The sequence below is a fragment of the Rhopalosiphum padi genome, chromosome 1, assembly GCF_020882245.1.
Source record: "Rhopalosiphum padi isolate XX-2018 chromosome 1, ASM2088224v1, whole genome shotgun sequence".
Classification (NCBI taxonomy): domain Eukaryota; kingdom Metazoa; phylum Arthropoda; class Insecta; order Hemiptera; family Aphididae; genus Rhopalosiphum; species Rhopalosiphum padi.
In genome coordinates, this window is record NC_083597.1 from 26,174,965 (window position 1) to 26,188,818 (window position 13,854).

The window sequence follows — 13,854 nt, forward strand, 5'->3', positions numbered from 1 at the left end:
ACCATTAGCGTTATGTAACTTACATGTTGACTTATAGAAGACGTTGAGGTAGATATATCGATAGCTAAAATAATATATTTATTAAATGCTATGTCTGTCATGCTGGCGAAGCCTTAAGGCAAAACATTTGACAGTGTTATTTAAATAGAAAAAAATAATAATATGTCAGTAGTTCAGTAGTCGATCATGGTCGTTGTAACTCTGTTTGGTTTAGCAATACTGCACACGGCTGCAACAAAATGCATTGTTGGTATGATAATATGACTACAACCATTTGTAAATACATTATTTAGAGTTTATTTAGTATATTTATATATATATATATATTTTTTAGGAGATTGTATGTTAGAAGCAAATTCAAAAATAAAATCTGAAAATAATTTCTATTTCGTTGATGATTTAAATTATTGGAATGATTTTTTTCGTGATTTTTTCACTAGTTTCGAACAAATCGCCGAAGAAATTACGAACTCGAATGAAAACTATATAGATATAGATCAAACTATAGATGTTACGAGCTTCGTAGATGAATTACACGAGTAACTATTATACTTTATACTGATGTACTAACATTTTTATAGTAATTATATATAGGTAATACATTTATAGTTTATAAAATATTATGTTGGATTTTTTTATTTCTAGTTTTCTGAATTACTCTGTGCCTTGTGGTGTGCAAGGAAGGAGTGAATGGTCGAGGTCCGATGGCAATAGTCGAGTGGTCGGTGGTACGGATTCGATGCCAGGTAATAAAGATCGTACGATATATAATAAATAATAATATACATTTTATTGTATCATATTATTATTATATTACTGTTTTGTAATTTATTATAATTATTATACATTATTCATATTAAATTTGAATCTAATTGCCGCCTATCTAAACCTGTGCACTTATAGTACTTACTATATATTTTATTTACATTCATCGTAATACATCGGTACACTAACTACTCATTCAAATTTTGAGTTAAATAAGTCAACATTTTTTAAAAATATCTATTGATTGACTAATTGCAAAAGAAAGGAAGGTTATTTAAAGTAAAAATTATATTACCACCGGATCATAATAAATTCTATAAAAAAAATATTTAAGAATATAGTTTCCGTGAGTACATACGAGTATACAGGTTGAAATTCTAGAAATCAAAATTTAAATAAGTTTATACGATTTGTAAATTAAAAAATGTGTATTCACTGTTCACGCTTAAATAATCACCCTATTAAATTATTTATAGGTGAGTTCCCGTGGCAGATATCTTTGCAACTCGTCACCGGTGAGACAGCCAGACATGTGTGTGGAGGATCTGTTATTAACGAAAACTGGGTGTTGACGGCAGCGCATTGCGTGTACGGACTGTCGGAAAAAATGCTTTCCGTGGTAGCTGGGAAAAACGACCTTTACACGGTCGAGGGTAAGTGGTTTTTTTTTGTTTTTAGAACACTTTTTTTGTTTAGAAATATTTTAAAATTGTTTTTTTCGTGAAAGATGGCGATCAGAGAGTGAATGTTGCAGACATACATTTAAACAGGTTCGACAAGAAACGGTTTTCCAGAGACATAGCGTTGCTCAGGGTGTTTCCGGCGTTGGTGTTCGACGGCTTTCACGTGTCTCCGATTTGTATTCCAAGACCAGAAACGCAATTTGATAATTGTAAATATTCATTATGTATAATATAGGCACCGTCGTACTGGTATATATTATTAAGATACATATTCCTAAATAGTTGTTTTTTGAGATTATAGGCACTAATAAGTATAATAGGTATACCAGCGCATTTTTTAAACTAGTAAATTAAGCGACACAAATATCGCCCAGTGAAAATATTTTGTCGTCTAGATGACTTAATTTTTAAAGACTGGGCAAGCATGAAATAATTCTATATTACTTCTATATTTATTTTGAGTAATAAATTTTTCTTTGTTGCCCCGTAAAAATTCCTTAAAAAATGTACTGAGATAAACATTAACACTTATCCAGTTTTTATAATATATTTATATGTAATTTAAAAACATATTTATATTGGTATTTGTTGAAACGTTATAAGAACAACAGCTTAATGTTTCTTTTTTTTATCTGTTGCCTCATCTGTGAATTTCGGTAGGTATATATAATAGGTATTCGTTGCAAGTTTGCATTGTCTTCGTTGACAGGTTGTGGTCAATCAGTTGTTTAAATTCAAGGCTATTAAAATATAGTTAAAAATTATAATACAATCCAATATTTTATCAGTATGCACAATAAGTAGTATAATTATAATAATGGGTCTTAATTTATAGTAGCCACTAGGGATGGCCTCGGAGCTGGGATACTGTAATAAATTATGCGCCATTATACCTATACAGATAATTTTGGTTAAACATGTTCATCTGCCTGTAATTAAGTGAAAATATTGGCCATAAAACAAATTATGTCACCATAATACATTGTTTTATGCTGCATCTTCTGTATAATTATGCATATATGGCACTACCAAATATCACGTTATAAAACTGCGGTGGACGGTTCAAGTTAAATATTGTATAGCTTTGACGATAAATGATTCCCAGCAGCGATTTTTCATCGCAAATTTTGAATAAGATTATAGCTATTAGCTGTGTAATATTTACCTTTATTACAGTAGGATCGTATATTTGTATATCACCTGCAACCTTGCCAGTTACCGATATTATTATATATACATATTTGGTAATTACTCGGTCATGTGTGTATGTATAAATTATAGCTTTAGCGCTGGTCACAGGATGGGGACGAGTGTCCGAGAACGGTGAATTCGCACACGTCTTGCAGAAAGTGCGATTGCCCCTGATCGCGGTAGACGATTGTCTGAACTTGTACAACAACGCCGGTTACGGCGATTACGTCAGTCAGTGTGTGGTCTGTGGCGGAGGAACGCCAGAGTACGAGGCGGACTCTTGTCAAGTACACACATATAATATTATTATATAAGATTTAATATTGTATAATATAATTATTAATTATTGCGTTGTTCCATTAGCTTTTGAGCCAATCTATATTATAAATTTAGCAGATAAATTAAGATCCATGTATTATTTTTCAACGCTTTTTAACCTAATGCGCGGCCTTTCTTTCTCATATTGCTCATCATAAAAAAAAATTAATATATTACCTGAATGAACTTTGAACATTTTTTTATAATACATGGTTATGACGGGCTCAAATGCGACCTTTTGTTTTTGATGACGAAAAATTGATAATTTTTTTCTTTTTCGATCATACACAGGGTGATTCCGGTGGTCCATTGATATGTCTGGCTGATGACAACCGTTTTTATTTATGCGGTATCGTTAGTTGGGGACTCGGCTGTGCACATCCGACCTATCCTGGAGTCTATACTGCAGTGTCTTGTTATTCGGATTGGATAAGAGATACGGTCACCTATTATCAACAACCCAACAACCCATGGCGTACACGATGACTTAATATTTTCACAATTTTTTTCTTCATAATATTTAATTATGATTATTATTATTATTTATAAGTATTCGTACGTTTATAATCACAATTATGCCTACAAAAATAAAAACAGTTCATATATATGTATAATGTAAATCATGAATACTTATTTTATTTAATTAGTATTTTGCCTTGATTTTAGTCTTGAAAAGTGTCAAGCAATCGATTTCTAAAAATCCAAAATATTAAATAATAAATAATAGCAATACCTAATAATAAAAAACCTATTATAGTATTATTGTTACAAAATACATTGGATTTTACGTGCTATTAAAGGTGTGACTATACTGGTCGAGTACTTTTAAACACTTTTAAAACCAAGGCTATTATTTTATTTCATTGAAACTTTTGATCAACAATATTATTAAAATCTAAAACAAGATTTTGGGAAAAGTAAAATCTTTAATAAGTAATATTATTTCACAATATGTATAAGTATAACATTTTTTGTTTATAGTGATTAGTAAACTATGAACAATTGTGTATTATTGAAATATATCGATATGATGTTAATAACGGGCAAACAATAAATTATTATGTTGATAGATATTATCTTATTTTGTTATTTAGATCTGTTTTAATGTTTTCAGTTCTCCAAACTATTTTTTAACGACCGTATGCCTTGGGGTCTGAAATAAAACTTTTCATTTTATAGACTTGTTCTTGAAAATATGCTATTAGGTATCTACGCATATATTAATATATATAATATATATAATGCTCTTTTAGCGTTAACTCAACGCAATAGTTAATGACCTCATATCGTTAAATATAGAATATTTTAAGGATTTTATTTTAAATTCTATAACAAAATAATTTGGCAAGTATGATAAGTAGGTATATATTTACATTACTAAATTCAAAGTTACGCTTTTTGTATTCGACAAGACGTTAATGTAATTTATAGTTATTATTTTTTCTGTATACAAATATCAGCTGAAAAATATGCCGTAAATGCAAATTTAAAAATTGTTTTCTCTCGGAATTAATTAAATCATATATCTGATTAAGTAATACTTTTTGTTATAAATATTAAATATAAACATGTTTGTTGAATATAGTGAGTACTGAGTACCTATAGGCTATAGTTGTGGTAAGTATTATTGTATTAAATATGAATACGTAATTGTAATTTATTTAGTACGTCGCATAGTTGTATGAAACGCCAATGTGTTGGGAAGAAAAAAGTTATAAATTTGCAGCTAAAATAATCAATTAATGATGCCTAGTAGTCTCAATCTTCACTTTATGTAATATTGGATGACATATTGACATATACCTATAAATGTACATTACATACATGAACATAAAAAAAAAGTTATACCTAATAATAATATGTATTGTTTTATTATAAGTAATTAAAATACAATTTATTTGCTTGAAACTAATTGTATACATAGTAAATGATTTCATACAAAATAAATGAATAAATTAAAATGTTTCAGTCATAAAAATTGTTAATTACAATTATTTTTAGATCAATAATCAATACTCTTGACTAAAATATTTCTAACCATAATTTGTATAAGTTAATTAAATAATATATTGGTAAATACTAATATGCATATAATTTTAACCTGTATGTGTATTACATTTTTGTTATTTTAATTAAAATTACCGAATTATATTTAAACACATAAAAATTATTGCATCGATTTTTTTAATTTTAAAAATATAAAATATTTTATTTAAAATAATAAAAAAAATATGAAAATTAATAATATTTATATAATATATAATTCTATTTGTAATTTAATTATACAACGTTAACACAATATCTTACTAGTTATTAGGTAAAATTAACGTATACAAATGTACACAAATATTATTAAAAAATTTTAAACGCTAGAAATTCTTTTATTTAAAAACATACAAATTACACATTAGTTAGAACGTAGCTAGTTAAGAATTTATTGTTTTAGTGTTGCTAAATATATCAGAAAATTATTTGTAAATTTTTATCTAAATTAATTATAAAAAAAATATAAAATTAATAATGAAAAAAAGTGAAAAAAAATGCAAAAAATTTAGATTGCGGTCTGATTGTGTTGGCGGGGCTGCAAACGAGTGTTCTACTCGCAGACGCTATCCCGCTACTGCTCACCGCGGAGACTTTTGGCTGCTGGGTTTCCCCCCTGGCCCGGTTCGCCTCTCCTTAGCTAACCTGGGTTCGATGGGCTACCCCGTCGAACCCATATTGACGACAAGCTTAGCGCGGACGTCCGTTCAACGCGGACCGACCCGCCACAGTTGCCCCCACCTCAAACCATCCACGCAATCCGACCTCCGAGTAGCCGGATTACAGGAGCGCGCCGCCGCTCCCGGTCGAATGTATGTAGGAAAATACTTCTATTTAACTACTACAAAATTCTGACGATTACGCATTCTCATTCATAGATAGCGGTATGATTTCTCATCGCGCGAATTATTTTTTCATATTATTTTACATTTTTACTGTATGCAATTCATGTAGTATTTCGTTTAAATAAAAAAAATAATATTATCACATATTTTTGACAACACAATTATAATTTAATCAAGGTGGATATATATATATATTATATATATTTTAGGTGTGTTTATAAGAAGTATTAAGAACTATTGATAAAACGAAACGTCATCGATACATCTCGAGTAACATCGTCGATTATCTGCAATATTCAATTTATTATTATACACACCGCCCGACACAGGACTATTCATATTATTATGATAAAGAAATTAATTTAACTAAATCAACATTTTTATACCTACCTATATTATAATTAATATTAATTTCTTTATTATTGTAGATATTCGAATTAATTTAGGTATTAATTATTTACGAATTTACGATAAAAAACATTGTGTTCAGAATGTTCAGATACAATGTACCTGTCATACCTTGTTGTGACTTATGACAATATTAGTAATCAGTCGAAAAATAAGATTTATATACTGTATTAAATTTATAATTTATTATGTACAATTATTAATAAGTTTTTTTCAGTTTTAATTTTTAAATCTATATAATAGATTGGTTGCTATATGGTATATAAGCGTTGTTACTTGTTATATGTATGATTGTATGAAGTCATCAGACACCTCGATATCATTTAATATTTTAAACTTTAAAGATAAAATATAATTATTACTGAATAAAATCGAAAATTTTGATTCAAAACTAAAAATGATTTTCATTCAATTTAATTTTGAAAACTGTTTATAAATAATTAAAATTAATATTAAACTATTGTGATTTTCATCATTGAGACTATTGACCAATCTTTTTTCTATGCCATTGACGAAAGATTTAGTAAAGCTAGTTGGTCAGTAATATATAGAAAAAAGGTCAGTAGCACGGTCCTATAAAAGATTTTAAGATCTATATATATATATATATATATATACATATTTACAAATTACAACCGTGGTCAGTAATACGAGTCTTATCACTGATACCTTTTCTTATCGCACCGGCAAGTATTGAATATTGATATTGAGTCAATATTTCCATTTCTGAATTTCAATTTTCAATATAATATTATAATGAACTATGAAGTGTTTGTATAATCGCATTTCGTTTTATCATTAGGATTAAAGACATTTTAACATACATTTTTGAGTTGCGCTGACGTTTGTACAATCGTATTACAGATTTTGTACTCTTAAATAATAATTTAGTAAAATGTTTAAGACCTTGAGGTTTTTGTCTCAGCTCTCATCAACTGTTCAAACTGGATTGCGATCTTCAATTTTGATTTTGAACAAATATTCGGGTCGAAGTATCTACTATCAATGTCGACAGCCGATTTTGGCAAACAAATTTCTATGTGTCAACATGGACAGACGTTACAAACGTACAAAGAAAGAAGTAATTTTTAGCTAAACAAATTGATCAATCCCTGATCAGGAATCTATAATTTTTCGATTTCTTTTCCATTTGTAGAATGATCGAGATTCTGACGATGAATTTGATTTAGAAATGGATGAATCCAGTCAACTGATTAAATTTAGAACTAGTACGATGAGAATGGATACTGTCCTAAAACATGCACTAGGAAAGTCTAGAAAGTAATGTCTGGAGTTATGAATTTGATTGTTGTTTTATTAAAATATCAATGTATCTATTTTCTTTTTAGTAAAATTGAAGTAGCTTTTTATGAAAGTCGTATCCGTGTAAATGGAGAAAAAGTACAGAAGAAAAGCCATGCAATAGAAGTAGGTGATGAGGTGGATCTGGTCAAAGGTCCTAGTCCAAATAATCCAGATTTTCTTTTAGTATCAAGAGTAGAAGTTTTGTCTTCCAAATTAGATGGAGATGAATTAGAAGTGAAATTAAAAAAGTACAAGAGCCTTTTGATAAATAATTATGAAAATAAATGGAAACCACAATCATAAAATATGTTGTACATTTAGATAAGATAATTTAATTTTAATACTTTATTTATAGAAAGTTAATTTTAAATTATATTTCCAGCGTTCAAAAATGTGTAAAGAAATTTATTATATTATAGGTTTATATTGAAAGTGTCAAAAAATAAAATGTATTTAATTAGCCCATAAATACTAATGTGAATATCTAATATTCATGGATAAGCCACTTATCAACTGTGTAGTAAATGTATGCTATACGCCTATACCAGATTTATGAGGAATTTAACTATAGCTTAGATCAGTGTTTCTCAACTTTTGTATTCTGGCTACACACTATTAAAAATGTTCATACTTTGTGACACACAATAAAAAAAAAATAAGAATAATACCTAATGATTTTTGTAAAATATAGTGTCAACAAAGTTTGTGCATTTAATATTAGTACTTCCCGCACACGTTTGGACTTCCCCAGCGACACACCGGTTGAGAAACACTGGCTTAGATGTATACTGTGCAAGTAATGGGGATCACATTGAGCATTTGTAAACATTGCAACAAAAACTTAATATAATTGTTAACCTTTTCCCTGCCAAGCACTTTTAAATTATTCACCACTGACAGACCAAGCAATATTTTTTTGGGGAATTTTCACTTTTTTTTTATTCTATTTAATGAATCCCCTGAATTAATAATTATCAGCAAAAAAAAAAAATTATTTATTTATTTCCTAATTAGTTGTAAGTATTTTTTAATTGACCAGCCAGGGTTTCTCAACATTTATTGTTACTCCGTTATAATTAATAACGCATATATTATAAATTACAAAAATTAAGTATTTATTAACCTTTAAAACTTATCCTCATTTGTAATTACTAAAGTTTCACAGTAACTATGACTTTTTGAAATTTGATTAATTATTTTGAAACATCCTGAGGCCAGTTGTATTATATGCAATAATATACATATTTCTAAGATTTAAAATCAAAATTATTATACACCTTTATTTTATGAACTAATTTCTTTGAACAAGTCAAGAGTTTTAAAGTGATAATAAATATAATGTATTTCAAATTTTTTTTTAATGTTATTTTTATACAGCATAAAATTAATACCATTTACCAAATTACAGGCTTCATTTTCAGTGTTGAGCTAAATTATTAATCTTCCTAAATTAAGGATTAATGGTAGAATATTATGTAAATAAATAAAAAAAACTGAAGACTAGATATTATTTTGTTGACAATGTATTAAAAAATATTTAACATTCATAAAAACAATATTACCAGAAGCCAAATTGATTTAAAATATGTTTTGTTATAAAATAATGGTAACAAATTAAAATTAATTATACCTCACCATCTGCTAACAATATTACTATAATATTTTCTAATAGTTAAAATTTTCACTAATTAATAACATATAAAATTTATTTCAATAATCAAAGTTGTTTTTATATATTTACATTACAAAGCCAAGCATACAATTATAATATTATTAAAATAAAAAATTTCAATTTTAGTTGAATATAATTATACCATAGCACTGGCTGGTAATGAACTATGTTTAGGTTTCATTCGATTGATAAATACACGTATACAACCATTAAAATCTGCACTTACTAAAACATACCCATCTTGGCTACTGTTTTCATCTGTTTTCATTTGTCTAAACACCACTTCTGGATTGGGAGCAAAAATTGCACATGTCACAACAGCATTATGAGCCTTGATTCCTTCCCAGTAATCATTTCGATCTCGTCTTACCGATGTAAATTTTGAATAGTCATGATGTGTTTTCCATACATATATGCATTGATTTTCTGACCCACATACAATGTATTTTCCATCATGACTAAAACTGGCTTTGATTTGACTACTTATATTTACATAGCCCTTATATTTGCAAGACAGATTTAAGTCTCTGAGATCATATAATCTTATGCGACTATCATTTGAAGTTACTAATACTTTATCTTCACCAGGCATTGGTTCAATACCACTAATTTTGCGTCCTGTTGAATTTCGACCTCTAGTAGAACGTACATGTATTTGGGTATGATAACGTAACTGATCTGTTGTGTAAAATATACATCGCCCATCATATGAACCCACAACAGCAAACTTACCATTCTGACAAAAATTAGCAGCAGTTATGAGTTTAGTTTGCCCTTCAACTTCATTCCAAACTGCTACTTTTTTATCAGGAATATTCCAAAGACGAAGTTTTCCATCTAATGATCCACTCAAAAAATATCGATCATCACGTGGATGAAAACATATAGCTGTCACAAAATCAATATGTTGAAAACAACATAAACATTCTCTTCTGCTAATATGCCATAATCTAACAGTTTTATCCATTGATGATGATAAGACAAAATAATTTTTAGACCAAGCTATATCCAGTAAATCAGAACGATGCCCCGTGTAAGTACAAAATGGGCGCGACATAAATGGCCCACGATCATCTGGATCAGCTGCAAATGATTGATCATCTACTGAGAGTTGAGAAACTAAAGATTCTGTTGATGGGGTTGGTGAAACTTTATCAGCATCATACTTTTTTCGCATTTCATGAAAATCTTTGTAAGCATCTCGCAAAACCCAAACTCGAAGTACTCGGTCTTGTCCAGCAGTAGCTAATAGTCTACCACACATAGAAAATTTCATGCACCACACAGGACCAGTATGTTCATGACAGAATTCCTAAAAAAAAAAAATATGTAAATAGTATAGATTATGTATTTAAAATTATTTGTTTTAATTAACTAACTTGAACATGCTGAACAGAATCAAATTCATATGGTCCTTTATGGCTATTTGATGCCCTCAATTTGAATGTTTCATTAACTTGAGGAGCATTAGGAACGTCAGTTGCAAGTTGTGGTCTTTCTACTAAATCTATAATTTCCATTACATCTTCTTTGTGCCTTACGTGTGATACTTCATGTGCGATAGTTCTAGCTTTATTTACAGTTTTTTTGACAGTAGTACCCAAAAAACGTTTGATTCTTGCTGTGCGACGACGTATAGCAGATTCATCTACAGGATCATCTCTCCCTGTAGCCACTGTATCGTTAGATTTACTACCAATGCTTTCTTCATCGGACTCTTTAAGTTTTTTAATAGAATTTGATCTAAATGAATGCGAATCTAAATTTGGAGTGCTTACATATTCTGACGTCAACCGCATTATATGTAGAGATAATGGATTAATGCATTGTGGTAATTTATCTTCAGCTATACTTAATGGAACTCTTTCTCCAGTATCCAAATTTAACACAGTTATTTGTTCTAGTATTTCCTATTTTTAAATCAATTTATTACATAGAGTCCATATTAATTAATCAAAAATACTTACTATGTCAGTTAATTTTTTTCCGGAATCTGTATGAGTTTTTAAAAACATATTTAACTGCTGATCTCTTAACTCTTGTTCATCACCAGCTGATCTTCGACGTTCCCGCGAAGCAACACGATTACAAGATCGATTAGATGCTATACCACTTGAACCAGCCATTGGGTATGTATTACTATGCGAAGCAATTGTTTTGGATTTTTCTTTCACTTCTTCAATCGCTTCTTTAATTATATTAAGAACTGGTTTTTCTCGATCCTAAAAATGTAAAATATTTAGTTTAGATCAATATTAAAATATATTCTTGCTAGTTGAATAAAGTCAACACATTGAAGTAAAGAAGTTTCATAGCCAGATGAATTTTTCAAACTGTCTTAATGGCTAATACAGATATTTTAGAATCACATTAAGTGAAAAAATTATTTATAAAACATCATAAATAAAACAAAAACTATAATAAAATTTTACTCACATGATGATTAACAATATATTGACCTTTGGTAGCAGAATGAAGATCTAATGAATGCTCTAATTCTCTTGTCAGTGATTCTATGGTACTCACTGAACTTGTTAAACAATTGACACTAGTTTCATCTTTTTCAATATTTAATTTCTATTCAAAAAGTATTAAATAAATAAATATAACACTTCAATTGATCCAGTAACTTAATAATGGTATATACATTTGAATTGTCTTCGGTTTTAGCACCATCGTTTCCAATTGAAATGTTTATTTGTTTGCGTCTTCGTCGTCTTGGGGGGGCAATAGGTCTATCAGTATCTATACTAACAGTTCCATTATTTGAAAATTTTGTGCTTGCAATTACATCAGGTTCATGAAAAGCTGTGAATGGTTCAGAAGGTACAATAGGTTTATCTTCAACAGAAACAGGTGTTTCTGGTTCAGATAATTTATTGTTTTCTGATGGCCGAAGGGCAGATTCTTTACCTAAAAGTTACTTTATTTTAAAATCACTTTAAAAAATGTAATTTTCAAAACAAAAAAAAACCAATAATTTAATATACAAACCTATGAAATGATCCGTAGGAACACTCCCCAATAATCGACCAACTTTACCCAAGGATAAGATGCTTTGCACAGATGCTCCATCAGGTTCAATAACTCTAAAAGGATGACTAGGTCTATGTGAAGGTGCTAAGAATACTCCGTCAGCTGATGAAGCTTGGCTTTCGGTTGGAGATACGGCTTGCATTTCGTCTTCATCAATCTGCATGTGCTGCCTAATTTCATTGAATTTACGACGACCATTGTGTTCTGAAACCTAGTATAATTGTTTATATAAATAATTCTTGAAAATTAATGTTATTTATCAATTATACCGATTTAGGAGCACTCGATATTTTGAAAGTCATATTTTTCTTTTTTTCTTCCAAAAGTTCTTTTTCGGTTTTGACAATTTGTTTCGATTGTTCACTACAAAATGGATAATTATTTTATAAAATGTATACTAAACATTAGTAAAGAAACATTTTTACTTTTGATCACGAACTGCAAAATCTTCAGCATCAAAAAACTCATCAGTATCACTACTAGTATTTGACATTTTTAAAAAATAAACATTGTAATCTAGAATTTATTGTTTGAACATAATTAATATTGGATTGGAAATTTTAAAAATTCTAATTTTTTTAAATAAATTATTACGAATTATGATATTATTGCTTAATAGTTAATTCTTATTTAAATTTGAGTTTGAGATAAGAATGTTTTTAAAATGATTACCTACTTTGCTTTGGCTAAAATGATTAGACATCGCTATCGCTTTATCCACTTTAATAATATCTTATCAGGTTATTAAAAAAATTTATTTTATGAGATAATTCAGTATGTTTGTCAATACAATATATTTTCCACTTATCAGTTTCGAGTGGAAATTATGCTAACAACGTGATTAAAAAATGTTTACACCTATTGGTAATGGTCTACATTAGGTACCTAATATGCTATAACTTTGTAGAATTTAGTTGAATAATTTCAGCAAATTTAATGAAAAAAGGGTGGTCACTGGTCAAGTGTATAAGCGCTCTGTATTAATTTTTAAGTGTTTTGACCAAGTGAAAAAATTTTGTCGTTATTTTTAAAAATAAAACCAAAAATAATTAAAAATTTTAAATGTTTATAAATAACTTAAAAAAAAAAATTAAAATATTTTGAAAATGTTACCATGTACAAAAAAATGTATACAAACATTTGGTGGAAATTTCAATTATTTATGGTTATTATTTTTTTAATTACAATAAAATAACAAAAACTTTTTGAGGAATAGTTTTAATTGTACGAGTGAATAATAATGCAATGTAAAATGTAAACTTCAAGTGCTCTTATAAAATATTAATTTGACTTTCCAAATAGAAATTTCAAACTAGATTAGGTACTTATTGTGTCCACTGTCCAGTGAACAAAAATATAATACACACATATGACACATGTCTATCATACCATAATTGGTTAGGTCAATATCATGAACTAAGATATCTTAATATATCTTAATTCATGGTCAACATGATAACCATACCGCATTTACTATACGTTTAGAACTAAAAGTACATGACTACATAAGCGAAAACAGATTATAGAATTTGATCATAAATAAAATAAATAAGTTAGGATTTTAATCAAATTTTATTAAGATACCCTT

General features: G+C 28.5%; 3 protein-coding genes across 3 annotated transcripts; 2 read left to right on the forward strand and 1 right to left on the reverse strand.

Annotated features, from left to right (window-relative positions):
- Nucleotides 1-80: 80 nt before the first annotated feature.
- On the forward strand, nucleotides 81-3,577 carry LOC132930152 (trypsin-1-like). The gene is made up of 7 exons (XM_060995857.1): nucleotides 81-250; nucleotides 335-539; nucleotides 646-746; nucleotides 1,242-1,418; nucleotides 1,493-1,657; nucleotides 2,730-2,926; nucleotides 3,249-3,577. The coding sequence occupies exons 1-7, from the start codon at nucleotides 187-189 to the stop codon at nucleotides 3,441-3,443; spliced, it is 1,104 nt and encodes a 367-aa protein (XP_060851840.1). The 5' UTR covers nucleotides 81-186; the 3' UTR covers nucleotides 3,444-3,577.
- A 3,376-nt stretch (nucleotides 3,578-6,953) lies between these two features.
- LOC132918171 (mitochondrial transcription rescue factor 1) lies at nucleotides 6,954-8,027 on the forward strand. The gene is made up of 3 exons (XM_060979292.1): nucleotides 6,954-7,334; nucleotides 7,410-7,534; nucleotides 7,603-8,027. The coding sequence occupies exons 1-3, from the start codon at nucleotides 7,149-7,151 to the stop codon at nucleotides 7,859-7,861; spliced, it is 570 nt and encodes a 189-aa protein (XP_060835275.1). The 5' UTR covers nucleotides 6,954-7,148; the 3' UTR covers nucleotides 7,862-8,027.
- Nucleotides 8,028-9,065: 1,038 nt separating this feature from the next.
- LOC132917015 (WD repeat-containing protein 44) lies at nucleotides 9,066-12,911 on the reverse strand. The gene is made up of 8 exons (XM_060977518.1): nucleotides 12,692-12,911; nucleotides 12,536-12,629; nucleotides 12,225-12,477; nucleotides 11,878-12,143; nucleotides 11,667-11,807; nucleotides 11,198-11,452; nucleotides 10,610-11,140; nucleotides 9,066-10,542 (listed from the first exon to the last, which is right to left on the reverse strand). The coding sequence occupies exons 1-8, from the start codon at nucleotides 12,757-12,759 to the stop codon at nucleotides 9,367-9,369; spliced, it is 2,784 nt and encodes a 927-aa protein (XP_060833501.1). The 5' UTR covers nucleotides 12,760-12,911; the 3' UTR covers nucleotides 9,066-9,366.
- Between the last annotated feature and the right edge of the window lie 943 nt (nucleotides 12,912-13,854).